General features: G+C 39.2%; 1 protein-coding gene across 33 annotated transcripts in view; it reads right to left on the bottom strand.

Moving 5' to 3' along the window:
- LOC117807007 overlaps positions 1–24,589 on the bottom strand; it is a 94,801-nt gene that overhangs the window by 45,210 nt on the left and 25,002 nt on the right. For 22 of the 33 annotated variants that reach the window (XR_004629871.1, XR_004629862.1, XR_004629853.1 and 19 more), the window contains exon 3: positions 346–427. The exons of 6 other annotated variants lie outside the window; for them this stretch is intronic. Coding sequence is in view for 2 of the 27 variants with exons in the window: in XM_034676032.1 (XP_034531923.1) it covers positions 9,828–10,764 (937 nt within the window). In the remaining 25 variants the exon portion in view is untranslated. Of the gene's footprint in view, positions 1–345; positions 428–2,026; positions 2,128–7,918; positions 10,765–18,609; positions 19,690–24,589 lie in introns of those variants that run through there. 5 more of the 33 variants (XR_004629873.1, XR_004629865.1, XM_034676032.1 and 2 more) reach the window with 3 other exon arrangements.

Here is a 24,589-nt window from a genome sequence, read left to right as displayed (position 1 = left end):
TTCTTTTGTTCTAGATATGTCATCAAACTCTTCCTTGTCATTCGACAGCAGTTTGGATATCTGCTTCTTCACCAAACCAAGCTCCATCATCTTCACATGTTTCAGCGTCACAAACATCGTCCTCCTCCTCCCTCTCTCCATTCTCATCCTCTACCTGGGTTTCCAAAAATGGCGGAAACAGCGTTCCACGTCTGCGACAGCGAGGATGAGTCACTCGGACAGCTTCACATACCACATGGTGACCATGGAGCTGATTGGTGTGTCAGGTTTCATCCTCAACTGCCTTGGTATTAATAAAACCAATTTTTTGGTATTCAGAGTAGGAGGTTTTTTAACTACCATCACCTGGTATGGAGAGTTGTTTTTTCACGTCTTGACCTGTACAGAGCGCTACCTCGGCGTCATTCATCCAATCACATATCGAAGCCTGAAAAGCGAGAGAGGAATCAAAATCAGAAATATCTGCATCGGGTGTGTTTGGCTGCTTTCCATTGGAGCAACAGTTGCGATGATATGGATTCATGTCGCTTTAGTCGTGGGTTTATGCTTCTCAATCTCCTCTATGATCTTCATCACCTTCTGTAGTCTTTCTGTCCTCTTCGTACTGATCCGCTCAGGACCAGGGGAGCACGGTGGGGACAGGGTAAGGGTCGACCCATCAAAGAGGAGGGCTCTCTACACCATTGCCATGATACTTGGTGCGTTGCTGTTAAGGATCGGTTGGGATCTTTGTTGGTTTAGTTTTAGCTCTTTTGGAGATGTCTCATGTTTGACATCTATGTCTGGTATATGGTTTAACCTCCCGTGCAGTCTGGCGTTACCTCTGCTTTATTTATACAGAGAAGGAGTGTTATCATGTTGTAAGACGTTTCCCCAGCAAGGATAGCAACTGATTGAACAGAGAAGAAACAGAGGAGGGGAAATTCCCAGTGGCGGTTCTGGGGAGGGGCCAACCGGGGCTGGTGCCCCTGTAAAACTGAACCTGGACCCCACTGTGGCCCCCCCTCCAAACAAATATTAAACAATAAAAAAAGCTTCTGTATCGCGACAATGTTACAGGCGGAACACGTGTGTGGCACTTGGTTCCAGTCCCTTAGAGCGCTAAGGGACTCATGTTGAGTGTAAACAGCCAAACAGCTGCTGTCAGTCTCTAGAACACAGTAGTATATATGTCTAGTATAAAGGGATGCACTGATGTTTTGCCAGTTTGTTCTCAGCCGGTCCTCACCCTTCTCAGTCTCTTTCGTCAGGGTTGAATGTGTCCCTCTGACGACACCATTGGCCCCAGCCTGGCCCCCCCAGTAAAATTGGTCTAGAACCGCCACTGGAAATCCCAAGCAATTCCTCCTGGCGATCTGATTCTGCACCCTGTTCAAATTTCTTTCCTTTGATTGAACGTGTGAGTCAGAGATTTGATTGTTTGGCTGGCTGGCTATTAGCAACTCATATTTCTGTCCGCCTGTCAGAGTTGTGATTTTGTGATGAATCGGGTGCTTATTCAAATCATTTAAGAACACCTGTATACGCTGCTTATTCAAATATCACCAATTTAAACAAAACATATGAGTACTGTATTTTTACAGATCTTAAAGCCCCAGGCAAATTCAACTGTACCATATATATAACACATAATGAAGCAAAATGTATAAATAATGGAGCAAAAGCTAGCAGCTAATGTTGTTTGGATTATATCATTGTTTGTGTTTTTATGCATGTTTTTATTCTTACATGTTTCTGCTTGTATGCCAACGTTTTTTGTTAAAGTGCTGTTTAAATAAAGTTACGACTACAAACAACAATAGAACACTGATAATGTTATATAACATAAGAAACAGTAACTGTTGAAAAACTGGTGTTGAAGTGTAGTTACGCAAGAAGGTGTAAGAGGGACGGATGACAAACTGCTGCTGCAAATCAGGAGTGATGGTCACAAAGTGAACGAGTTGAATTCTGCAGACAGCATGCAAAGTAGTTACGAGTAATTCAACACATACACATGCATGAGGATAGTATAGGGAACGCATACCAGTTCACAGCTCAGGGACACCAAGGACAGAAGATCAGGAGTATCAGAATCTGAGATCTTCTCAGAAGGTAAGTGTACGTGCATTTTTTAGGACCTAGAATCTGCAACAAATTAGAATTACACAAGTTGTTAAACAAGTCTGATGTTTTGTGTTTGCTTTGGTTGTTATATGGTTTAAAATATGATTTAAAAAAGTTTCAAAAAGGCTTCAATATTGAAATGTAAAAGTAATCAACCATATATCAACGTCTGGGGAAAGATTGCTTTCCTGTTTTATTTTGGAGTTCTTTATCCTAGTGTTTCAAGTTTAGTTCTACTTCCTGTCCTTGTATGTTTCCCTCCTTTTTGGATTACCCTCATTAGTTTCACCTGTGTCCTGTGTAGCACTATTGTACATCTCTGCTGTGTTCCTAACATGTTTTTATTAAAACCTTTTATTTCAAATCTGTACTTGGGTCCTTCTTGGTTGAGCTTAAATTATGTTCTTCGTATGACAGTTCCCAGTTTCCCTCTCAGACGTCCTGATTGAGGTCCAAATTGTGACACATTTGTGCTGTTTTGATTCAACCTGTTAGGAGTTTTTTACTTGTGTTCAGGTTCTAACTTACGCCTAGTTTAAACTTCTCAGTTAACTCTGTACACCGTCTTAAGCATCACGTCACTCTGCAACACTCTGCCCTCACACTAGTGTGATTTCCCTGCTCATCATATCACTAGTTCCCAGTCCCGCTATGTTCCCTGTGTGTTTGTGCATGGAATTATGGCAACTCCAAGCATATTATGCTAGGGTTTGTACTGGTAAACATTGAGCAGCTGGTCATACTGCAAATATTGCAAAAAAGAAAAGAGGAGAGATGTCGGAGGACTTGGAATCTACGCCTGCTCTAAATTCTGGAAATGTTGTTAATGCAGGAAACGTGATACTACTCAACAGACCATTCACAAAGCCTGACCTCTGCGTCTCTTTAATGTGTAGTTAAATATTTCTACATGTAGGCTTCTGCATTGGAACAGGATTAAACTATCTTCTCTCTCTCTTTTGTTCTAGATATGTCGTCAAACTCTTCCTTGTCATTCGACAGCCGTTTGGATATCTGCTTCTTCACCAAACCAAGCTCCATCATCTTCACATGTTTCAGCATCACAAACATCGTCCTCCTCCTCCCTCTCTCCATTCTCATCCTCTACCTGGGTTTCCAAAAATGGCGGAAACAGCGTTCCACGTCTGCGACAGCGAGGATGAGTCACTCGGACAGCTTCACGTACCACATGGTGACCATGGAGCTGACTGGTGTGTCAGGTTTCATCCTCACCTTCCTTGGTGTTAGTGCAAACCATATGCTTACTTTCAGGGTGGGATATTTCATGATTGCCTTCACCTGGTATGGAGAGTTGTTTTTTCACATCTTGACCTGTACAGAGCGCTACCTCGCCGTCATTCATCCCATCACATATCGAAACCTGAAAGGCGAGAGAGGAATCAAAATCAGAAATATCTGCATCGGGTGTGTTTGGCTGCTTTCCACTGGAGGATCAGGTTTGATGTCGTCAGAGAACATTTCCGTCATAGTGTGTATCAGCCTCTTGATTCTCTCTCTTATCTTCATCACCTTCTGCAGTCTTTCTGTCCTCTTCGTACTGATCAGTCCAGGTCCAGGGGAGCACGGTGGGGACAGGGGTAGGGTCGACCAATCGAAGCAGAAGGCTTTCTACACCATTGCGTTGATACTGGGTGTGTTGCTGTTAAGGATCGGCTGGAATATTGGTTGGTTTGGTGTTTGGACGTCTGGTATCATGTCATGTTTGGCAGCTATGTCCGGTATATGGTTTAACCTCCCGTGCAGTCTGGCGTTACCTCTGCTTTATTTTTACAGAGCAGAAGTGTTGTGTGGACAAAACCAACCAGTGTAGTTTCCAGAGTTTTGGTTTTCACTAAAACACAACTTAAGAGAGTTTAATCCTAAAGCTGTAGAGTCCCAGGACATGACTCTACAGGTCACGATGCAGCCTTTACCATGTTTCATACCATGCTACAGAAACTAGCTGTTACAGCCAAGCGGCAACCTCCGGTCTTAAAATAAGAAACCAGGGGCGCTGGTGGCCTAGCGGTCTGAGCGCCCCACATGCAGAGGCTACAGTCCTCGTCGCAGGGGTCGCCGGTTCGATTCCCGGGCGGTCGACCGTTTCCTGCATGTCTTCCCCTGTTCTCTAATCCCCACAATTCCTGTCTCTCTTCAGCTGTCCTATAAAATAAAGTGTGTTTTTAAAAGAGATTTAAAAGAGGACAAGGATGTGGCTTGCCTAATCTCCTCCCAGAGGGACGGGGCCCTGACTGCAAAGGCCTGTTCGCCTCTGGTTTGTAATTTCGCCCTTGGGAGTTCCAAGAGGGACCTGCCGGTGGATCTCAGGCAGCAGTTGGGGACATACATTTTAAGGCATTCACTTAGGTACTCAGGGGCCAGTCCATTTATTGCTTTGAAAGTGAGAGTTAAAATCTTAAAATCAATTTAGCCACTAGTAGCATTTTAAAAGCTTGATGTTGTCTTAAAATGAAGTATTTGTGCACTACTATTTCAAGAGAAGATGTTACAACTAATATATCATTAAATTAACCTTGAGTTTTTCTTCTTCTGTCTGATTAATTCAATAGATGTATGTGTAAGAGACTGCTTTGTTTATAAACTTCCTGACTCTATCCATCACTCCGTCTGTCCATTGAAGTGTGTTTGAACGAGCTGTAACCTAAAACTGGTGCTTATTCAAATCACTAAGACCAGAACACCCGTCTGTGTCTTGTGTTGTTTCTGGACCTGGAAAATCTGTCAATCATTTATTTCAATGACAGGATGGTAATTCTTTTTTGTTGATTTATTATTATTATAAATTTGTATTTTGGTTGAATGTCATTATTGCCTTTATAATTTTACTCCCCACAACAATCCCTTTCAATATATACTGAATGTACTTTTCAGCATTTTCACTCTGACTGATTTTTTTTTTTAAGTTCTATTTTTTGGCCTTTTTGCCTTTATTTTATAGGACAGCTGAAGAGAGACAGGAAATGTGGGGAGTAGAGAGTGGGGGAAGACATGCAGGAAATGGTTGACCGGCCAGGAATCGAACCTGCGACCCCTGTGACGAGGACTGTAGCCTCTAAGCGTGGGGCGCTTAGACCACTAGGCCACCAGTGCCCCACTCTGACTGACATTTATCGAACAAAAGTCGATGTTTTGCTCAGTGGACCGAAGACTACTGCTACTTTAGTGCTTTTATTTATCTTAGACTTTTATCTTTATGTTTTTTATTGCCTTAATTAGTCATGTGTTATTTTTCTATTTACTTATTTCTGAACTATTTCCTTTTGTTGTTTATTTATATACATTTTATTGTAATTTGTGTGCATTAGTCTTTACTTCTATATCATCCATGTCGCTGTAAAGCTCTTTGAATGGCATTCGATTTGTATGAAAGGTGCACTAAAAATAAAGCTTGATTGATTGATTGATTATGTAACCCTCATTTGATGGTCTGTCTTCGCACACACAGCTTTAACTTGTGAAAGCAATGAAGCTCATTATTAACTAACTGGGAAAAAATGATATAATGTTGAATAAAGTGTTGAATAAAATATATTGAAATGTTTTTTGTTCAAATATTAATACATATGCACTTGCTGGAAATGTAATGTCTCTGTAAGTTAGAGTTATAGTATCTGTTATAAGACATTGGACTTATTTCTTTATTTTTCAAAGATCTGTTTATTCAATTTTAACACATTATATACAGAAGATCAAGGTAAACAATTTAGGCAAGTGATGTTTTTCTTATGTAAAAAAAAAAAAGTAGAAAGATAAATAAATTAGTTCATGAAAGTAGCAATGCTAATTAAAAGTAACAATTTAAAGAAAAACATAAAGAATAGAAAAATAACAATAATAACGATAGGTTGAAATACAAATAAATAAAGATAATAATAATAATAATAATAATAATAAATAAATAATAGAAATAATAATAAATAATAACAAAAATTTGAAATAAATCAATACAAATAGAGTAATTATAATAATAATAATAATAATAATAATAATAATAATAATAATAATAATAGTGAAAATATAATAAAATAAATAGGTAAAAATAACAAAAATAACAAAGGTAAAATTAATAATAACAAAAAGAAGACATGTTACTTCTGTCTAAGCTTATGCATGGTTGGATTCCTTGTTGTTCTTACATCACAGTAGTTTTCCTGCTCTCTGCAGAAAGAGCAGAGGCAGCACCAGACTGCTTGGCAGAGAGAGCCAAAGGATCATCAACCATACATGACACCTTTTAATTCCATCCAGTCCTAGTGACTTAGACAAAACAACAGAAATGATATTCCCCCCAAACATTAACATCAACACTCCCTGTAAGGCCATTACTGTGTAAAAAGCCCTGAGCTTGGCTTGGTCGGGCCGCTGTCTGCCCCCACTCTTGTCCCCTGGCCCCTGACGAATCAGAACACAAAGAACATGAAGACTGCAGAGAGAAACGATAACCATGGAGGTTGAAAGGAAACAAACATATGGGACAGTATCCTCAGCTTTGTTTCCAGGGGACATGGCTGCTGCCAGTGACAAGCACAGCAACCAGACACAGCAAGCAGTGATGTTTCTGATTTTGATCCCCTTGGCGTTCCTCAGGCTCAGGTAGGTTATGGGGTAAACAACTGCCAAGTAGCGCTCCACACAGGTTGAGATGTGAAATAACATTCGTCCATATAAGTTGAAACCATAAAGACACATGCCTATCAAGATCATTTTTAGGAGACCAGCATTGTAACCAAAAAAGCAGAGGATGCAACCGAAGACACCCATCAGCTCCATCACAACCAAGTGAGAGGTGAAAAAGTCAGAGTGGGTCATCCTGGTGCCAGAGCCCCGTTGCTTCCACTGACGGAAACCCAAGTAGAGGATGAAGACGTAGAGAGGAAGGAGGATTATATAATTATATTAATTATATTAAAAAAATGCACATTTTCATATTACAGATGTCTTTTATTTTGAAAATCATTGGTATATTCCTTTTACGGTAGAATCTGCTGTTTGTAAATTTGCTTCAGGACTGGTAAAAATGTTCCGTCACTTGTATAATTGTCTCACTGCTTGTAAAAGTTTTTCTTGTTTTGTGATTTTGTTTAACAAAATGTTAATTTTTCTCCAATTTTGTAAATAATGTTGCACTACCCAGGCGGCGTACAATAAGGAAAACAGCTGCTGTGGATTATTTGGACCCCTGCAGTCTCTCAACACACCATAGTTAGTATTTATTGTACTTATGGTCCTTTTTTATGGTTATGTTATGGTTTCATCTGATGAAAAATTCCACAAATTCATAATGCGGCTCCAAAATGACTTTAAAATTACACAATATAATCAAAAACATTATTATCTAAGTGAGTATACTTAAATAGACTACAATTGATGATCAAAAGAACATCTTTATAACACAGCATACTTGTTGAAACCATCATTTTAACATCTTACTAGTGACTCAATTTGCTTTATGTCATTTTCTTAATAAAATATGACTAAAATCTTAAACTTTGTTCATGATACACTCACCTGATCAGTTAAGTTTCTGTGCTGCTCTCTGATGATCTTTCCTCTTTGTGTCTGGACTGTAAACTTTTGTGTCGTTCATATGTCGACTGAATGATTGTGGCTTAATTTTTTTTGCATGTTGTCCAAGCAATACAAATCACTCAATCACCTTTTTTGCATTTTAATCCATTTGTAGTTTTAGCGTACAGTAAACAAGTTATCCCTTTAATATAATATCCTTCTGCTACAGCTGACACAAACATCAGAGCATGACTCAGGACAATAGATATATATATATCAGGATGAATAAGAAATACAACATATCTATTTATTAGATTTGAAAAGCGTTTATGATGAAGGCAGATGCCCTAAGCTGAACTTCTCTTTTCGGTATGTATGTTGACACTGGATGTTTGACAGAATTCAAATCAGTCGTAACTTAAAACAAGTACTTATTCAAATCATATAGTGTCGTTGAGGCCAAACACCTGCCTGTTTACATGTGTCCTAATAATCAAACAACCTAGACAGGAGACTTGGGTGTTTCATGAAGATGTAAACTGTCCAACTCAGAAAAAAATATTTGAATTATTTTGAGGGAATAACTCCTTACTAGGTGGGTGTGCATGACCACATCTAATGACATCAATATTGTCAAAATGGCTCGATCTGAATAAAACTGCCAAGTCCTTTTTTTTTTCTTTTTTTTTTTCATTAAACAGCGATGTATACTCTACTTAGGTCCTGAGCACCGACACCCAGTGGCAGTGAGGCCATATTGGAACCCTAAAGATTATCATTCTTCAGTCTTTCTTTCTTTCTTTCTTATGCCGCTTTTCCCTCATATTTTGCATGCCTCAACGTGGCCCAAAATTCAGACATGGCAGATGATGCCTTCATTTAAGTTATAGCCCTACCTGGTCCAAAGCAGTCCTACAACAAACTCTGTGTTAAAACTACGTAGGTATATGCTCACAGTTTAGGCCTAGGCCTCATCTACCTATTCATTAAGGTCATGTAGATTGTACCTCTTACTGCAGCACAGCAATGGCTGTAGCTGGCGGCTTTAATTACATTTATTTTCTGTGAAAGGAAGTTTTGCGCATACTTGTTTTCTCGCTTCTTGTGACTCGAGTTCCATAGGAACACTTTGCAGCAACATGGCGGCGTGAAACTGGTTGGAGAATAAAACAGAGGCAATGGCCAAAATGAAGCATTTTAGACAGAGGTTTGAATAGGTTGTTTGCATATGACGTCATTTCCGTTGCGTGGCAGTGGCGGTAAAATGTAGATGGGGTCAGGAAGTGATCTGCAGCAGTCTGCGCAGACACATAAACACAGAAAAATGCCTACGGTTTGCGTTTGTTTCGGTTTCCCTAACTGAACAAACAGAGAAGTCGACAAGTGTTTATCGTGTCCAAAAGGTTGTGGTTCTCAAGGGGGAAAATGCAAAAAACCCTCTGAAAAACGAGGAAACCTTTGTTTATGGTCAGGAGGAGCAAAGTCGGGTTATGCCTGTGTGTGTGGTGACCAATTTGTCCAGGGTGAGTGAAGGTAATGTACGTATGCTGTATATATATATGTCTATGTTTAAGTAAACTCCTGTTGGCTGAACCCTTTAGAGGGTTAACCTGCGGTAAGTAAACTAACGTTAGTGGAAATGAGAGAACACTGAGAATGATCCTCTCTGAGTTGGAAATTAATTGAAAAACACTCACCCTGGAGAAAACCTAAAGACAATCGTTGTTGAGCACCTTGATACCCAGGTCGTGGACCCGACCACTCAAGAAGATTGTGAGCCAGGAGGCTTTTGAACACCTTCCTCTGCTCGGTGGTGTAAAATGAAGTCTGGAGGACGGGGTAGTTAGTGATGTCAACGGCAGACACATTCAGAAATAAGCTCGGGTCAGTAAAAAAATCGGAAGTCCTCATGAGACGAAGATCTCTTCTGACATAATTCAGATTTTTTTGTGGGTATCTCTGTCTTATTACGGTGTCTAGAGCTGCACAGTACGGGCTTTCCTTGGTTAAGTCCATTCTGAAATTTACTTCCTGACTCCCATTTGAATTCCACACGTCACTTGCATGACGTTATTGCAAACAACCTATTGAGGCTTTACAAAGTCACCAGGCTGAGATACGTTAAGAATTTTACAAATCTATACGAGGGACAATAAGACATAATAAAAAGATAAGATACAACTTAAGATGCCCTATTTGGACCCTTGTCCTGATGCAGTGTTGTTCTTACAACATGTTAGTTTGCCTGCTCTTTGTAAAAACAGCAAAGGTAAAACAAGACTGCTGGGAAGGCTCAACCAGAAGGAGCTTTTGAGGACAAAACACGGATCCCTACCCACTGCAACAGTAGACCTATATATAACCAAGCAAATTAGATGCCCAGAAAACTTAAGCAGCAGCACTCCCATTATAGCCATAATGGTGTGAAAGGCCCTTTGCTTGGATTGGTCAACCCTGACCCTGTCTCCAGATCTGTCTCCAGGCGATGGATGCCTGAGAGCCCAGAGGACAGAAAGACTGCAAAAAGAGATGACCAGCAGGGAAACAGTGTAAAATAAGAACAAGGGGATTACAGCAAGATATGGTAAGTGGATGTAAGTCACATGCATCCATCCAACACTCAACAGCCAGACACAGCCTATGCTGATATTTCTGATCCTGACCCCACTCGTCTTTCTCAGGCCCAGGTAGGTGATTGGGTGGACTACAGCTACATAGCGCTCAATGCAAGTCATGCAGTGAAAATTTGTCTGACCAGGTAGGATTATAGAAAACAAATAAAACCCAGCTATCATTATCTGCTCATTTCTTAAAAAATCAGCAACGCAGTAAAGGCCAGATCCCAGCAGGGTGAAGAACTCCATGGCCACCATGTGGTAGGTGAAGACGTCGGTGTGGCTTGTCACTCTTGTCGAAGAGGTGGATCGTTGCAGCGTCCATCTTTGGAATCCCACATGGATAACAAGGATGGAGAGAGGAAGGAGAAGGAGGAAGTTGGCGGTGGCAAAGGTGAGGAAGGCGAAGGTTCCATCTGGCGAATCGAAGCAAAGAAAGCTTCTGCGGTTTGAGATATGGGAGGCGTTTGAGAAGGAGGAAGAGTTGACTGACATGTGTGAACGCTGAAGGACCCTGATGAAGTGATAGAAATGAGAGAACACTGAGAATGATCCTCTCTGAGTTGCTAGATTCCTTGCAACTGTGAGTAAGAGAATAAAAACCTTTGTGTGGTTGAGGCATGAATTTTTGACAGTTATTGTTCCCATCCTGCAAAACAAAACTACCAAACAGATACCCTTTAGAGCAATTGGTCTAGACTGTGTTATGAACACTAGGATTGAATATCACTGAGTTGAATTGTGGTCTCACTTGGACTCTACAAAGTCTACTGTCTTCTGAATATGCCATCAAACAGAATTATTTTCAAGAGCTCCTGTCTCCTATTTAATCCCACCTTCGACACATTTGACCTATTAGAGGGCTCAACTTTCTTCCATGCATTCTGGTTTGTGTTTTTATGATTGTTACCATCTTGTCTCATCCTGATTCACCCGGAGCACGGTACAGGTCTGAAACGGCCCTCAAAGGCAGGCCTCCAAAATGTGGGCCCTTGGGTGCCTTTCGGTTAAAAGACTGATTCTTCTTAACTGGAAGGATTGAAAGCCAACATGCTTCATGAAGGACTCTTAGCTGGAGGATTACATTGAACTGCTAAATATGGAGAGAGCTGCTGGTCTCTTAAAAGACTTTGACCAAGGTCTGAGTGGGCTCTGGGACACTGTCAGGACAGGTCTGGGTTAAGAGCTTTGTACTGTAATGTGTTCATATGTCAAAGCCAGTGACCTGAAAATGACCCACAATGCAAATTGACATTGACAGTCTGAATGGAGACCTGGGTCAGCACTAAAACAATAACCAAACCTCACAGTGACATGTGTGTGACATCTTCCCAAACCCTGATTGCAATCTAATAAAATAAACTTCCACATAGTCTGTAGATGTATCCAAAGTGTATGCATGACAAAAATAAAAAACGGTGCAGAATGAGAAAAGAACTCAACATGCCCCCTAAATGTACATTTGTTTTTACCTTTTCAACCCACGTGTCAAAAAATCTGAACCTAAATTACTTCAAATTTATTTCTCACACTGGAGAAGCATTTCAATATTTTATCAACCTAATACTGGTAAAAAAAAATTATCATTAGAATGAATTGCTCTGGATTGGAGAGATGGCAATGTGTGTTACACTAGAAAAGTTAACCTATGTAATTAGGGGTAAAATGCAAGAATTTGAAGAGGCGTGGGCACCCTTAATGGACTTTCTCAGGCAATGGTAGATTATACTTATCTGTAAGGCTATTGAATGTGACAATTCTTTTTTTTTTTTTATTATTATTATTTTTGTGTGTGTTTCTGTGTATGCAGCTAAGGCTGCTTGTATTTTATTTTGCAACTGGTGTGGTATGTGGTGATGTTTTCTGTATGTTCTTATTGAAAATCCATAAAAAATACTGTTAAAAAAATGAATGAATTGCTCTGAGCAGCAAATGAAATAATAAAATAGTAAATAATAAATAAAATAATAAAAAAGAGATAATTGATCAAAATTAAATGCCATATAACCTGAAATGGGTTTATAAATAGACATTGCTACGTTTGAAGGGATCATAATCAATACGAAATTTTAAAATTTTAAAATAATAAAATAATTACATTAGATGACAATGCAATGACAAGCACATTTTAAAGACACAGGCTCAGTAAGTCATGTACAGCTTCAGATGAGGTTAGTAATTAAATGTATTTAGGTATTAAAAAAAGACCAACCTTGATTGTCTCTGGTTTTCTCACAGTGCTGCTGTTACACAGCTGGCCTGCTTTACATAACGCATGGAGTGTGTTGAGTGAAGGGTGGGTGTGTCTACTGAGCATCACATTTGAGTTCTTTGTAAGTCACATAACAAGTGATAAAGTTGACTCCTTTGACATCCTCACACTCTAGGGAAATTTTCTTTACATGCGTTATGTCCGAATTGGTTCAAAGGGAACAGGGAACATGGAGGGAACAAAACAACATGGTTTAGATGCACTAAACAGCGGGACATGTGCTGACTCATCAAGTCTGTAACCACAGGTCTAATGTACCAGCATCAAGTACAGTAGAGGGAAGATCAAGACTTTCAATCAATGGGGTCCATTTTTGGGATTTTTGAAATTATAGCTAGAAAGGTTATTTGTAGTTTTATATAAAACATTTTTAAAGAAAATGATTAATTATATATTTTATTGAATTTTATTATTGCATACATTATGTTTCTTTAATTTGATATTGTTTTGTTTTATCGTATATCGCAATCAGTGTCAGTTCCCCCGGCAGTCTAAGCCAATAGCAGCACAACTAAGACCTGGTCCAAGCCTGATCCAGCTCTAACTATAAGCTTTATCAAAAAGGACAGGAGAGGGGTCTGATAACTGAAGGCTCTACCTCCCATACTACTTTTAGAGACTTTAGGTACCATGAGCAGTCCTGCATGTTGGGAGCGTAGTGTTCTAGACGGGTAATAGGGATCTATGAGCTCTTTAAGATACAAAGGTGTCGGACCATTAAGAGCTTTGTAGGTTCTAGATTTGAACATGAGGACTAGATAAACCAGGTATTGAAATGTCAACCTTACAACACATAAACTGGTTAAAAAGAAACATTACATTTAACAATAAATTACAAAATTAAAATCTTAGCAAGTGCATTTCTTAAATTTTTAGCCAAAGTATCTCAATGTCTAATAAGTAAAAACATCTACCTCAGTGTGCCTCATTTGCAGCTAATACAAGCAAGTAAGTCCTTCTTTTTGGTTTGTAGTATCTTGAAATGAGATATATTTCTAGTTCAGTCAGGTCAATGTGACTTTTACTAAGAGTGACAAGATATTTTGATTAGAATAATAAAAATATGCTTGTTAAGATTCAAGTTTTTGCAGAGCAAAGACAAAAATGATCACTAAATTGAATGATAAGACTTCTGCCTGTGAGGCAGGGTCAGCAAATCAGCTTTGCTGAAATATTGTTGGAGATAAATGCTGACACCTAGTGGCCTTATTATTGTATTGTAACTAAAGTTTACAGGAGGTTGCTGTTTTTCCTAGATAAGAGATGGCATTCCAAAAGTGTATGAAACCTTTTATAAAAACCTAAAAGAAAAACAAACACGAAAACATGATGGTAGATTAGTTTCATCAGTTTCCATTCTCTTAAAAGATTTTGAAAAAGTTCAGTCATGATGTCAATGTGGATATTTGCATGACAGTGTAACTCCCCCTTACACACACATTGTTTTTCTTGTAACCTGTATCTGTTCATCACCCAGATTTGAATACACTGAATCAAACAGCCGCTTTGGCTTAATCACAATACTTGATTTGAATACACGCCATTCATCGCTTGTGTAGTTTGATTTCTGGGAAATGTTGGTCTAAAGAGACTAATTCAATTTACTGAATATAAAACTGACAAATGTCTGAGGTTGATTTTTAATTCTAAGTATTTCATATCACTTTCATTTTACCTATTGCTGTTGTTTTCTGTCTATTCTTTTGTGAAGCACTTTGGGCTGCATGCTTAAATGTATGAAAGGTGCTATATAAATAAAACTGAGTTGAGCTGTACAGATAAGAAAGCTGGTTGCAGTACAGAACACTTGATAGAGTTGCAGAGGTTTTCTAAGGGAGCAACTGTGTGCGAAAAAGCCTCCCTTTTTAACTGGTAGTATGAGGCATTGGGACACCATGGTGCGTCGTTAAATGGTGCATGACTCGGTTATTAAATCCATGCACGGTCGATACTGGCAGGACCGTCCAGGCTTTGGTCCGCCTGAGAAAGGAGAGTGTGACAATAACATTTGCCTTTATAAATGAACTGTAAAATATAACAAGTCTGGAATGGTTTTGCAACATGCAAAGCACATGTTTCATGTTCTAGATGTTTACATTTTAATATACTGTACAATACGATGAGATATTCATTTTGGGATGTCTGGCTCTGACACACAGCGTGGGGAAAGTCGAACTACTTCAATGGTGAGTATCGTATTTAAAGACCGTCTAACACTTCCTTTGATTGTTTAATTGATTGTTCAGTATGTGTTTCGATCAGTATTTGATGGTGACATCCTAAGGCTTAAGGTAATTACTGGTCCCAGTGTAAAGGTTAAATTGTTGGTTATCAAAAACTATGAAAGTTTCAAATAATGTCAAATTATGTAAAAAGTTGAAAAGCTTTTTGACTTTCAAAATCAAACACTAGAATATTCAAAGTGCAAAGCCTGTCGAAGTACTGACTCTTAGTAAATGTTTCATAAAAACTAAATGTTTCTAGCAATGCTAAATTCTATCCTAGAAATGATTTTGAAACAGCATTTGTAATTTAACATTTCTACAACCATTCCTTAACGCCACATTTAAACGACTAATCAAGAGGGCTTGGGAGGAGGACCTTCAGGTGGAAATTAATACTGAGGTGTGGAAGGAAATTGTTGGGTCCTGGTGTAGGACGTCTAGGGAAGTTCAGACTTGGTGAATAACATGTAAGGTAATTCATAGAGGGTACTGGACACCCTGCGAGATGGCAAGACTGAAGCTACGAGATTCCGACATTTGCTGGAGATGTGACAGGAGTAGAGGCACATTTTTCCACATGCTTTATGAATGCAAAATGACTTGGAGTTTATGGAAAAATGTAGTAGCATTTCCCAATCAAGTCTGTGGTGTAGATTGGCTCTTAACCCAGGATGAAGGATCTTGCTCAGACACTGGAAAACTAAAAGTAGCATCTCTTTTAATGAATGGCTGGGTGAAATGACTAAAATAGCTACCAATGAAGAAGTCATTTTTAAGGTAAATAACAGACAGGAGATGTTTTTGGACATATGGAGCCCCTTTATGGATATAATAAAATACGGTATAACTACCTTTGTTTATGATAGTGATGAGAGTGTGCGAGGGGTTGCGGTGCACTGAGCTCTGTGTTTTTCCTGTGAGAAATTAGTTTCGTTTGTTTACGTTATTTTATTTATTTATTTACTTTTGTTTTTATTACTGTTTGTTTGGTATCACTATGTCTTTCTTTTGTCATTGGCCTTACTAATACTTTTTATGTGAAATTTATTTGTTTTCTGTATTGTTTTATTTCCTTCTGAATTTTGCACTTTCTTGAAAACAATAAAAAAAAAGTGAATTACAAAAAAAAAAATTTAAACTACTAAATTATAGTTTAGTTGTATCATACTTCATTTCATCATTTCTCTACACCTCACTCTTCTTTCTCTTTTCATCTCTCTTTCCTTTAGGCCTCCAACATGTCACACAACACGTCATCCTCTTATTCTTTTCTGAGCAATTTTAACCACTGCTTTGAATACAGAGCTAGCAATTCTGTCTTCACAGCCTACACCGTCATCAGCTTCCTCCTCATGGTCCCTCTCTCCATCATCACTCTGCGTGTGGGTCACCAGCAGAAGCGGAGGAAACCCTCTGCTTCCACGAGTCACTCCGACCTCTTCACCTTCCACATGATTGTGATGGAGATTATCTACATGTTGGCATCTGCCATTTACTGTGTCGGAGTCTACATTAAGAACACAGTGGTGATGATGGTGGCGTCCTACATTTTCTACAGCAGCTCCTGTGGACAGATGTCCTTTCACACGTTCACCTGTGTGGAGCGTTACCTGGCTGTTGTTTATCCCATCACCTACATGCGCGTCAGTAAAGGAAGGGGCGTCAGACTTAGAAATATCCTCATTTTGTGTGTTTGGCTTCTGTTTTTTGCAAAGATGTTCTTACTAGCTTCAAAAACACTTGATGTCATTATAATAGTGCATACTGTGCAACAGGTCATCTCCTTAGCTGTTATCATTTTTTGCAGCCTCGCTGTACTCAGAGTGTTAAAGCGTTCAGTGCCAGGAGAGGGGGGCGGGGACAGAGAGAGGGTTCACCAATCAAAGCAAAAGGCATTCAACACAATCATGGCCATAATGGGAACTTTGTTTTTCAGTTTTGGGACTTGTGTGTTTTATATTGCACTGTACACCTCACTGTATATTCCACAGGGTACTCAATGTGTGATTCTTGAGTCAAGTAACTGGTTACGTCTGCCCAGCAGTGTGGTGTTACCTCTGCTGTTTCTACATAGAGCAGGTAAATTAACATGCAGTAAGAATGCTGCTGAGTGAGAACCAGGATCATCATGCTTAAGAATATACTAAATGAAGAGGTGATGAGAAGTACACATTTTGTTTGTTTGGTTTTTTTTTTTGCTATTTTTGTTCCTGTGTGTGTCCGGAGATCCTGCGTGTATCCATGGTAACATTGTTTACATACGAGATCAGCTGTTAGCAGCCCGTAGCATGTTGATGCTAAACGATGCTAGACCCGATGTTCCCTGCGAGCTGAGGAGAAGGAGGCAATGACGACGTGCTGGTACTGAGGTGCAAGCTAAGAAAGACAACATCGACCTGTCCTTCCACCCACCGTTATGGGGAATGTAAGATCTATCTACGATAAGGTGGACGAGCTAACCCAGCCCCAGTGGGAATACTGGCAGAGTAGCATCATGCTAACAGAGCTAACACCGGACACGAATGCCACATTGGAAGGATTTCACCTTCTGTGGGCGGACAGGATACAGGAGAGCAAGACTGAACTAACTGGTGAAGAAGGTCAGCTCAGTCCTGGACCCTGTGGAGGTGGTGGCTGACAGGAGAATTATGGCCAATCTATCGTCTTTGATGAACATTTCTTCCCTATATATATTCTTGTTAAATTCTTGTACTGCACACCTTCTTGTTTGCTGCTGTAACTCCATGAATTTCCCCATTGTGGGACGAATGAAGGAGTATCTTATCTTATCTTATCTTATCTTACTATATGTATTACATTATGTGATGAAACTTTTGACTTGTAGTTGTTTTAACATTGGATTTCATTAAAACTCTACATCTTTTTTGTGTGTGCTTCCTTGTGTTTTTGAAAGTTTTCAACAATAGAGTATTTATGAATGGTTTCAAGGCAAAGTCCATCGCCAAACTACAACTTTCTACCACAAACAACGGCTAAACTGCCCACTTCCCGTTGACATCCTGGATCCGGCCATGCAATCTGACCTGACTATGAAAAAGAAATCCAAACCGGACATTTGCTTACTGAAGTTTTGAGTAGAGAGTATCAATTAAACAGATACCTATAATGGCTTTGTGATATGCAAAAAAACAATACCGCAGACAGTCTGTAGTCCGTCTTCATGCACGCAAACTCTTTAAAAGCATGAGAGTATAAAGAGAGGGGAGATGCTTGACTTCTGAGGTTCAGTTTCAGCCACAGAGGACAGAAGATTACGACCGTACCTGACTGGAAAAGTGAGTTTTCATTCTTGGATTTTTGTTTTGTTTTTTTCTGAACATGTGGTACTGCTCTTGGCAGATATTTCATGTTGTTGCAATGACTTATGAATCAATTAGTTTACACATTTACAAACAGGATTCAGGTACTTATTTTTTATTACATTTAAAGAGGGGGTATTGTGCTCACTTTCAGGCTTTATATTGTCTTTTTAATAGCTGTACACGATTCACAGCTCAAGAAGTTCTTTACTTATCTTAGGCTGTTGTCTTCAGAAAAAAACTCTTATTTCAGCTACTGTCTCTTTAAGGCCACCCCAGCAATCTGGAAGCCTCCACAAATGTTGCCATGCTACAAAATTGTATTTCTTGATGACAAATTGTGAAATTTGGACCCCAAATCTAACCTGGGAAGGGTTTTTAAAAAAAAAAAAATCAGCAGCTAAAGAGAACAGGACAGGATGTTTTTGTTTGGGAAGTGTTAAGTTTGTTGTGTTCTCACGATCTGAGGAAATCTCGAATCTGTCTCTTTTTGTGAAACTTTTGAACAAGCTGTTCAGAGCAGCCTGTCTCCTCCCAAACAGTTTGAGACTTTTCCCTAAGTTTAATACTGAAATTCAACATTTTATTTGTAAAATATGAAAACGCATGATACCGCCTTTTTAAATAGTATTGCCAAAGGCCCAACTTATTCCACCCGTAAACAAGCACCAGTGGCAAGGACAAACTTCATCTAACAAAGTTTCCTTTTTGTGTCCTTCTCATCCTCCTCTCCATTCCTTTTCCACACAGTTATGTCCTTCAACTCTTCACCCAATGCTTCCCTTCTTCCTCCTCCTTTCACATCCTTGAATTCCTCCCTCCCTCCTGTCACAGCCACCTGCTTTAACCACAGATCCAGCGTGTTCACTTTCATTGCCTTCTCCTTCGCCAACATCTTCCTCCTGGTCCCTCTCTGCGTCCTCGTCATCTGCCTCGGTGTTCAGCAGTGGAGGAAACGGCGCTCAAATCCCATGGCAGAAACGAGTCACTCTGACGTTTTCACCTTCCACATGATTGCCATGGAGCTGTTTGGGATCTTTGGTTGTTTGCTCTACTGTGTTGGTGTCTACCTTTTTGATCTATGGTTGCTTATGGTAGGTGTTTACCTTTTCACGGCCACCTCCAATGGACAGATGTTCTTTCACATCCTCACCTGTGCAGAGCGCTACCTGGCTGTTGTTCATCCAATCCTCTACCTCGGCCTAAAGCAGAGCGGCGGCGTCCGGATCAGAAACATCACAGTCGGGTGTATTTGGCTGCTCTATCTTGGATTGTTTGGTCTCGTTAAGCTAGCAGCGGATTCCAGCTCCATCCCATTCTTGTGTCTCATGGTACTCTCAATCTCTGCAGTGTCCTTCTGCAGCCTTTCTGTTCTCTGTGCTCTGATGCGTCCGGGGCCAGGAGACACGGCTGGGAACCGGGTGAGGGTGGACAAAACTAAGATGAAAGCTTTCAAAACCATCACAGTCATACTGGGAGCTCTGCTGTTTAGGTTTGGGGGTCACGTGTTCGTGCTTGTAGTTTACATCTTCTCAGGGTTGAGTGAGGAAGTAAGATGTGGGCTGGTGGTGTCAGGGGTCTGGTTTAACCTCCCGAGCAGTATGGTGTTACCGTTTCTGTTTCTGCAAAGAGCAGGAAAATTATCGTGTTGTAAGAATAACACCGAATGAGATTTGGAGTAGAGCGTCTTCAGTTTCATCTCAATAAACTAAGAGGTACACGTAACATTTTTAAAAGCAAACTCAAGAATTTTGGTCTGCCTGTAAACCCCTCTTTTTCAGCCCTGCTCAGAACAGGCTGTTTTCTGTGTCTGTGCCTTTAAATGAGAATGAGCTCTCTGACCACACCCCCTCAGGAAGTGGATGTGCCCTCGGCTGTCCAGCACGTTGATCTAATGTTTACATGTTGGCTGAATATACACGGCTGCTCACAGACCTGGGTTACTTCAACCCTCTGAATTTGATCCAGAATCTGATCCTGACGGAGAGGCGCCTGCGGCAGGACCTTTCTGAACCATTGGTCACAGATTTAGTCTTTCTTGTTGTTTTATTTGTCAGTATGTCGACGTGTGTCTTTGTACACAGCTACGAACATGTAACTATGTCGCTATGCTAACTAGCGCTAGCACTTTTCCATGAAAAATAAAAATCATTCACTAGATCTTCAAATCTGCAGATGTGGGGAGTAAAACTGACCTTTGTGTTTATTAAGACAGCCTACAACTAGCATGCCTCCCTCCTAAGCTCCTTGTTAGCACACGTGTGCAGGGAATTAAAAACGGAGGCGGAGTTGAGTTGTATTTTATACAGTCTATGGGCTGAACAAGCTCCGAGCTCTGACTTCTTATTGTTATTATTAAATAATCATGTTCTTAACTTTTCAAATGCATTGTGGGCTGGGGTTCAGGGGATCTTTTTCTTTTTTTTGTATTTTTAATTTATTCCATTCTATTACTCTTATTATTATTTTTATGTACGGCACTTTGTGTTAAAATATTGTTGTATTAAAGAGTTGACATAAACCAATCATCAGATGGTTTTGTGATTTCTTTTTCACAACAGCGGAAGACTTCAGCCATGTGCTCATGCTGCAGCCTTAAGTTGAACTAGTCAGTTTTGATGTGAATAAATTAAACATGCAAAAGCAAAAGCCACAAATAACTCAAAGTAATCACACAAAGAAAACAAACTAATACAGGACAGAGCAGAGCAGAGCAGTGCGACTAGAGTCCAGCTACTAACCAGGTGAGTGCAAAGAATATCATGATAAAGGTTTTTCATTATCTTAAAACTTTGTATTACATAGAGTAAAATAACTATAATAAAAATTAACATGACGTAGATACATATCTATATTTACATGATTTGTTGTTTTTTTATTCTAATTTAAGAAAGTCAAATAGCTAGCTGGATAAGACATTTTCATGTTCATAATTTTAACTACAAATATGAGTAAGAGTTCTGTGTCTGAATTGTGTTATCTATTACCATGATGAGCAGATGCAGAAAAAAAACCAATTCAATATGAAATGTTTATGTTTTTTAAAATTACAACCAAACGGAAAGTTTTGTTATTGTCTGTCTGGGACCCCCTCTAAAACGAGATGGCACATCCCAATAAAATACATTTCTTCAAAGTAATTTTGTAAGCTACCTCTTCTAAATAGAGGGGTTCTGTCTACATGAAACAGACTGGTTTATAACTTCACAAGAGGAAGATCAATATGTTGGGATAATCCAGAAAATGTGAGCAAGGACTTGAAGTTTATCAACACAAAACAAAATGCTTCTGTTGCTTTCACCTAACCATCGACATGATTACCTGCCCTGGTCTGTGGTAAAGGTCCTCTAGTTTGTATAAATGAATGATACAGGCAGCAGTGAGTTTTTTCAATACTCAACTCAACTTATTATAATATATTTGTGGAAAGAATTCAGTCGTATATACAGTAGATTAAGTTTCATACTGTGAAACAGCTTTGTTTAAGACTACTTGAGACACTCCCATCAGCCTTTCTTCTATATGATTCATTGTATTAGACTGTTTTCATGCTAACATGCCTCTCAGAGTGGAACTGAAAACTCTTCCCACAGTAACTGTAGTTTATAATCAACACCATTCCAAAGTATTCTGCTGCTTTTGTTCTTTACTCTTACCCCCCTTTCTTTCTCCCCAAAGTTATGTCACTCAACTCCTCCTCCTCCTCCTATGATGCCTCCCAGGCGGATTCTTCCACCAACAAGTATCCAGTTATCGACTGCCTCAACAGCACAGCTGCCACCGTCAGCGTCACCACTTTCACCATCTCCTGCATCCTTTTCCTCCTCCCCCTCTACATACTTGTCCTCCACCTGGGTTTTCAACGGTGGCAGCAACAAGGCTCCAAAGTGACAGTGAGCCACTCGGATCACTTTACCTACCACATGATCATGATTGAGCTGCTAAATGTCTTAGGTTCTAGCTTCATCTGTTGTGGCATCAACGCTAATCACAAGGAAATGAAGTGGGTGGGTTCCTACTTATTAACCATAAACTATTCTGGACAGGTGTTATTTCACATCACAACCTGCGTGGAGCGCTACCTGGCTGTTGTTCACCCCATAACCTACCTGAGTTTGAGGAATGCAAAAGGGACCAGAATCAGAAATATCACCACTTGTTGTGTCTGGCTGCTGACTTTTGTAACATCTTGTTTGATGTCTGCAACAGACCAAGCTGTCTTTTTAACGGCTTATTTGTTGGTCACATGCATTTCCCTAATTGTTATCTCTTTCTGTAGCATTTCTGTTGTCTGTACTCTAGTTCGTCCAAGGCCAGGGGACGGGGGTGTAGAGCGGATTAACCCATCAAAGCTGAGGGCCTTCTACACCATCATGGCTATACTAGGAGTGTTGTTGTTAAGGTTTGGGGAGAATTTGCTTCTCGTTGTTTTGCTTTCCTCACCACTAGTCGGGGTGATTGAAGAATGTTATGTATTGCTGTCAGGATTCTGGTTCTCTTTGCCGAGCAGTCTTGTTCTACCTCTGCTTTTTCTTCAAAGGGCCGGAAAACTTCAGTGCTGCAAGACCAGCAGCACATCAAGACAGACATCAGGTTGAATTGGATTGTAGTATCCAAGAACAAAGACCAAAGATGCTTTTGTTAATATGGTAAATGGACGTAGTATTCGTGATGAAGCTCATATGTTCCTGAAGTGTAGTTTTGAAGCCAATCGTTGGCAGGTGCCATATTGGAAATGCTGAACACCAAACTTTGTCCGAGCTAATGTGAGGTAAAGAGGCGGGCCTTTAGCCTTTTTCGCTAACAGCTACTGTGTTCCCGACTGTCAATCAAGTCAGCAATGTCCTAATCTGGGCAAAGCTGGTTAGTTTAATATCTTTTAAAAAAAAGAGTTATAAAGTAATTTACCCCCGTACAGTGTATGCTGATAAAGAATTAGCTATTTAGACTAAACAAATTTTATGAACCAGGCTGTAAACATGTTTATTTCTACTGTAAATGTCGTCTTCTTTGAATTGGTGTGTATGTGGTTACCGTGTTTCTGCAGCCAGCCTCAAGTGGATGCTCGAGGAACTGCAGTTTTTAACTCTTCTGCATAGGCTTCATATTTCAAGACCGGAGGTTACGGCTTCCCTTTAAGTACAGAATGATGTTTTCTTTTACTTGAACAGTAGGTTCTGCAGTAAGTGGAGGTCTAACTACCTCCTTACATTAGCAGAGGTAGCCTTAAGTCAAGACATGAATGCACACAGGTTTCTGTGATATGATGCATGCAACTCAGAATTTTGTATTTGTATTTGTTGTATTTGTTTTAGCCCTGGACTGCATTATTATAATAATTGTTTTAACAATATTTATGTATCTTATTCATTTATTTACTTTCCTTCATTATTCCTTGACATTTAAATATGAAAATGAGTTTGGTATACAAAAGTAGACTATGTGTGAATATTTACATGTATATACATATACGTATTTACATATATATATATATATATATATATATATATATATATATATATTTGAATCAATACTATTTTTCCCTTTTTTCGTCTTATTTAATTATTTCATGAATTTTACTGTGCTGCTATGCTTTATTTTACAAAGATACATATATGGAATTTACGGTTGTATGAGTACATTTTCTTTGCTTTTTCTTACTTAAATCACGTACACTGTCATAAGCAAGAGATGTGGGGTTAAAGGGAAGTTCAATCTTTTTTTTTAAATTCATTAATATGAAAACAATAAAAATAATATTGAAAAAAAAAGAGTAGACTGACTAAACTTCATTTAAAATGTAGTATATGTTAAAAAGATGACATCATGAATAAAGGATCACTGTAAGTACTTTCGGCAGCATACGGAGACATACTGGAAGATTTGATCTGTTACTCTGTGCCTACAAAATAAAACTGGTGAAATGACACGTTTCTAAAATGATAAAAACCCTCATTAGGTGCATACTATTGTGTTTAAGAACAAGGAAAAACTTAAAGGGGTTCCTCTAGGTGTTTTTAAAATGCTGAGATTGACTTCCACAGAGAAATGTATGTGCTGAATTGAAATGAATGCAAATTTATTACAAATATTCACAATTGCATGCTCATTAGGGTGGAATTGTTTAAGCAAAAGTAAACAAAACAGTGTTTATGAAGGGCATAATAACCGGAAAACGACTTAGATTGTTTAGGTATGGAAATTATAAATATGACAGAGAGACAGGTGTTCTAGTCCTGATGACTGATTTGAATAAGCATCAGTTTTATGTTTCAGTTCATTTGAATCAACTTTAATGGACGGATGGCGTGATGAAAAGAGTTGTAGTAGACACTTCTTAGATTCATCAAACTTGACAGTGATATGCTGTGTTTAGCTGTAAGTACATATCAACACACCTGACTATAATTCATTTAGTGTTAAGGTTATTTAATGTTTCTTCTCGGTAACAAGTCTACTTTTTTAAGCATTAGAAATGAATTTAGGTTTAAAGTATGATTCTTTTAGGTAGCGACTTGAACC

Source organism: Notolabrus celidotus, chromosome 23 (genome assembly GCF_009762535.1).
Source record: "Notolabrus celidotus isolate fNotCel1 chromosome 23, fNotCel1.pri, whole genome shotgun sequence".
Taxonomy (NCBI): domain Eukaryota; kingdom Metazoa; phylum Chordata; class Actinopteri; order Labriformes; family Labridae; genus Notolabrus; species Notolabrus celidotus.
This window is presented reverse-complemented; position numbering and strand designations above follow the sequence as displayed.